Below are 5715 nucleotides of genomic sequence, written 5' to 3' on the forward strand. Positions count from 1 at the left end.
CTTTAATCATGACCATATATTTTTCATTTTGCAGGATTACAAATTTTCTTTCTCTTAATTTATTTATTCCATAATCAATAATGACACCATACATTTAATTGGCGGAATTTTTTTTAATGAGGAAGCGACACATAGGGTAGGGAGGTTTTGTTGTTTTAGTATTAGTAAATAGAAGTATCAGCTATGAGAAGCCACAAAACTAAACTCTTACTATTATAAATAAAAGGCAACAAATTTATTTGAGACGGTCCTTAAATTTTATTTTTATTTAGGAAATTGGGATTACACGCAATACATACTCAACATATTGTTGACTTATTTCACTTAATTAACACAATAAACATCATATGATCACACAACTTCTACTCATCATGAACAAATTCCATACACGATAAAGCCATAGCAAATCCTTTGAGTTTCACTGTTCAGCCTCATCATCGTCATTACCATTGTTGGCTTTAAGAAAACTAAGGAACTGGTTGAAATGTCTTTGTACTTTATTGATGAAAGGTCCTAGATATACTCCTTTGTTAGCGGTCTTAGTAGCGCCTTCGTACTTTAGAAGCCCCATGTCTTTAGCAATTTGATCGACTCTTGTCACTGGCCAAGGCTCATTGTTAGGACCCCTTAAATCTAGCTGCGGCTTGATTTCACCTCCCTTAGAATTCTTAATTCCTACAGTGATCTTCTGCCAACTCTTTTCAAGTTCGATCATTTTGAAGTCGGGTTTATAACATTCATTAATATCTTGCTCAAATTTTTGCACAATCATGTTCTCAATGTATGCAAATCGTGTTGCCTCCGAAACCATTTGCATAACAACTAGCATAAATTTAGCTTGATTCTTATCATCAACGGGTTTCCCATAAACTTTGTTAAAGAATATGTTTAGTGGCTGTTTTCCTAATCCCAATTTGTTTCTAGAGCCTGCCTTACTCTCAATCGATGCATAATCACTTTTATAATTCATAATTAGACGATTAGCTTTACCTTTCGCCTCTGGAAAGAGATTATCTTTAACATTGTTGGGAAGATCCTTAAAAATATGTGATCGAAAGTTTCCATTAATTTTGTCAAGATAAGCAATCACATATAAACTAAAACCTTTATTTAAATTCACAGCAAGTGTGATTGTCCTTTTCTGTGATGCCGTTAAATCGACGTAAAGATAATTATCTGAAGGTGCAGCCATTACTGGTAAATCTTTGAGGCCGCCATATACAATGTTTTTATCCTTCACTTTGTTACGCACATCATTCAACAATTGTGAGTAGGTAGCTGTTGTAGCACCTTCGACGTCGAAGCTTATCCTTATATCTGATGCTGCGAGAGTTGGTTCAAGCACCATCCATACTGCTATAGCTACCACAACACAAGCGCCCATGACTTTAATTCCCACCATTCTACCTACTGTCTTTTTCTCCTGTCAAAATTAGATATACATATTTAATTTGTTAGAATATACTCCATCTGTTTTAGATTACTTGCATTATAAGAAAGAGATTTGAGGAGGTAAACGATTTAATAAATCAATATAACACTAACACCGATAGCATATAACTCTCATCTTCCATGTGTTTTTGTACAGTAAAGCGGCTTCAACTTAATTAATTACTATATTAATGTAATTACTAGCTATTTCCTATTTGTACATAATAAAGCGGCTTCAACTTAATTAATTATCAACACACAATACAAAATAAAATTAAGACTGCGAAATGAAAGTAATACAAAATAAAACTAAAATAATTTTTTTTTTTTTAAAAATATTACTAGCAATATATTGTACATAATGAAGCGGCTTCAACTTGATAATTTAATAGTTAATGTAAGATGACTTACCAATGAAATTGCGAAAGGAAAGTAGCTTGAATATATTTGCAGATGAGTAAGAGAAAGTTGTACTGAACAAGCAATGAGCTGCAATGAGCGTTCAACTTATCCTCTCTTTAAATAGAAGTCATGAGAAAAGTTCATGCAAAGACATATTAGCCACCCAAAAAAAAAAAAATTATATATTTTAGTAATTATATTCCATATACATATAAATTACTCCCTCCATTTCATGATAATCGCAACACTTTGACCAACATACATGCCAATGCACAACTTTGATCATTAATATCTATAATTTATATTATTACGAAGTATAAATATTTGATTTAATAATATATATATATATATATATATATATATATATATATATATATATATATATATATATAAAGACTAATCCAAATATATTTTTACATAACAATATATGTTTTTTTTATATATATTGATAAAAACTATAGTAAAAGTAAGCATATAAATAGTGAAAAGTCAAAGTGTTGCGATTATTATAAACGGATGGAGTATATTTTAGCAATTATATTTCATATAGATTATATTTTAGCAATTTTATGAGATCAACTATACAATAAAGTAAGGGTCTGTTCTCATCAGATTATTTTCAGTTCAGTTCAGTTCATGTCTAATGATATTGCTAATATAAACTATAAAGCCAAAATTCATACTTTTAAGCTCTTACAACAACAACAACAACAACAACAACAACAACAACAACAACAACAACAACAACAACAACAACAACAACAACAACAACAACAATAATAATAATCATAATTTTGATACAATTCATTAATAATAATAATAATTTTGATACAATTCATTAATCAAATGGTTATATTTTTCTTAAATATTTTAATATGTATATTTGTATGTACACATATATATAATAATAAATAATCAAAGATCATTAATCCGTAGTTAAAAATCACTATTTAATAAGTTCAGTTCAAATTAGTTCAATTCAGTTAAGTTCAGTTTAATTCAATTTAGTTCAATTCAACTCTAATAAGGGCATGTTCACATTTACTTATTTAAGTTCATTTCAGTTCAGATTAGCTCCAATCAGTTCAGTTCAGTTCAGCCCCAATCAGTTCAGTCCAGCTCTTAATTTCCCCTCTCTCATAAAATATTCATTTCAGTTCAATTCAGTTCAGTTCACAGCTCCAATCAGTTCAGTTTAGCTACAATCAGTTCAATTCAGTTTAGTTCAGCTCAGTTCCGTAAATGTGAACAGGCCCTAAGTTCAGTTCAGTTTAACTCAACTCAGTTCACTCAATGAGAACAGACCATAACTGTGATTAATACAAGGTATAATGTTGATGTCTTCAATAAGTGTAACAGGTAATATTTGTCACGCATTTATAATTAAGGAAATTATATAGTACTTTCTCCGTTCTGTTAATATTGCAACAAGGAGGAAATTACGCATCACGAAACACATTTTATATGCTAAATATATATAATTGTATAAGAGTAAAAATTATAAAAAGTTGATATTGTGAAAGTATTATATGAGACGAATCCAATAAGATCTCACTTGACTATATTTTGCTTAACGTATAACTCATATTATATGGTCAAACAAGAGTGGTAAATAGTGCAAAAAAGTTCAATGTTGCAATATTAATAGAACAGAGGAAGTACTATTTTATACTATGTAAGACGCCGCCAAAAAAATAAAAATAAAAAAATAATATTCCGTAAGAAACTGCATGTTACCATACTATGGTACTAGGAATCGAGAAACGTGGTAGTCTTGTTAAACAATCAGATCTATTCTGAAAAAAAAAAAGAGTAAACAATCGAAATCGTCCTATTTCGATTTACTGTAATAAGACTAGTTAGTAATGTTAGGTTTTCTTTTTAAATCAATTTAATTAGACATTGATACATACACAATAACACAAGTAAATGATAAAATTCACACGAATAATCACACTTTATAATATTTGTTCAGTGAAACGAAAAAGACTGATTATCATAGACTATAGGATAAAAAATTCACACTAGAGTATCTCCAAATGAAGGAGTAATTGGTGATACATTTATTAATATTGATTAATACTCCGTAGTAAAACAATAGAAGAGAAATTACATTACCATGTAAAGCAATTAACCATTCAAGCATTTTTATATACCAAGGTCAAAGGTCATTTACATTATATTTACAGAAGACCATCATTAACAATTTTTTTGATATCAAAACACCATCAATCCACCAGGAAAATAGACTATATGAATCTAAATATCCAACAGTGTAAATGATGGCACTTAAATTGTCAGGTGCATGAATTGCCTCTAATCTAATACAGTAGTGAATTGCCCCCTATGTGTCTTTGTTGGACAAAGTTCATAATGAACTGGGTTGTGTAAAAAAAAAAAAAATTGTATAATATTGAGCAATGTTGTCAATAGAGAAAGGGAGTGGTCCATTAAAGGAGGAAAATAGTACATTTTAAGAAAAATTGAAGTCATCTACATCTAGACGAGATATATAATTTCAAAAAAAAAAAAAAAAAGTTCACCATGGAAAATAAATCCGTGAGGAAAATTTGTTGTTCCATGAAAGACAAATGAATAATTATTTTTTTTCTTAAAAAAATAAATTCAGAAATTAAATGTAACTATGTAAGCAATGAAAATAACAAATATTTTGAATTTCAAATATTGTGGTATTAGAAATTTCATTTTGAAATTTCAAAATGGGTGGAATTTGGGCCCAATTTGACAATGAATTAAAAAAAAGTTATGTCACATTGTATGTACGACACTAGGGCCTACATACATACAAGTGTTGTATGTGTAGGTGTAGCCTTTTAAGGGCATCTAGGCGCATAGAGCTTATGTGTTTTACATGTATATAGGAGGGCAACATGAGATTTTTTTTTTCTCTCTCTTAATGGCACTATACATGTAGTGTTACTTTTTGCCATCAAATTTTCCATCATTGCTTTTCTCAAGAATCCATTATTCACGAAAATGTCATCTTATTTGTTTCATTGGCACATAGGCCCTGCAATACTTCTCCCAGCTAGCCTTTCCCACAAAACACACGTTTTTTGTATGAATGCATTGGTGTGATTTATGTTGAAAGACCTTGTTTTATATAGCTAGCACAATGTTTGGTTGGTGGTGACTTTCTTATTCTTTAATGTGCCCATCAATTAATAAATCTAGTAAAAAACTTATCTCATAATAAGGATAAATATTTGAAATGGCTATAAAAAAATTCAACCAAAAAAATTAAAATGTTGTGAAATAAAGAGAATAGAAGTGAAATTGGGAAGAGAATTGATCTATATATTTTTATTCCATATGATAAGGTATATATATACATAAATATAATTAGGGTTTGGTTGGATAAGAATATAAACCCTAGATCTAGATTGTTCCGGAATGATACAAGGGAGGATAATGGATATCCACAAATATTTGATAACACTACCCCTTGGATGTCCATTATCGAAAACTGTGCCTCATTAAAACCTTTTTAGGAAAAACCCTGTGGGATAAAAACCCAATTAAAGGAAAAAAGTACAACATTCTTTGTAATACGCGAAATGCTGCCACGTTAAAACCTTACCAGGAAAACCCAATATGGGACAAAACCATGGTTAAGGGAAAAAGTGTGCAGCGCGTAATTTCTCATCTTGATGAATACATAACTTGAGGTCTTCTAATGCAATGAATCCAATGTAGTTGAGAGTCGCTCGTCTTCTCACATGACGCAGAATAGTCTCATTCATTGATTTTCAATCCTCCCAAATCTTCAAATCTTTACGCGAACAAGTGAGTCTTCATATCACCAAACCTATAACAATAATACATGTGCTTGTCCATCTTTCATTCGAAATCTCTGTTTAA

The 5715-nt window shown here is 30.1% G+C and overlaps 1 protein-coding gene across 1 annotated transcript; it reads right to left on the minus strand.

The window, feature by feature from the left end:
- Positions 1 to 234: 234 nt before the first annotated feature.
- LOC110693791 (ribosome-inactivating protein PD-L3/PD-L4-like) lies at positions 235 to 1955 on the minus strand. Its single transcript, XM_021870943.1, has 2 exons — positions 1843 to 1955; positions 235 to 1423 (listed from the first exon to the last, which is right to left on the minus strand). The coding sequence occupies exon 2, from the start codon at positions 1400 to 1402 to the stop codon at positions 419 to 421; it is 984 nt and encodes a 327-aa protein (XP_021726635.1). The 5' UTR covers positions 1403 to 1423; positions 1843 to 1955; the 3' UTR covers positions 235 to 418.
- Positions 1956 to 5715: the final 3760 nt, after the last annotated feature.

The sequence above is a fragment of the Chenopodium quinoa genome, unplaced genomic scaffold, assembly GCF_001683475.1.
Source record: "Chenopodium quinoa cultivar QQ74 unplaced genomic scaffold, ASM168347v1, whole genome shotgun sequence".
Classification (NCBI taxonomy): domain Eukaryota; kingdom Viridiplantae; phylum Streptophyta; class Magnoliopsida; order Caryophyllales; family Amaranthaceae; genus Chenopodium; species Chenopodium quinoa.

What these genes read in the sequence shown, in the direction of transcription:
- LOC110693791 (XM_021870943.1), bottom strand. Translation starts at nt 1,402, where the DNA reads ATGGTGGGAATTAAAGTCATGGGCGCTTGTGTTGTGGTAGCTATAGCA.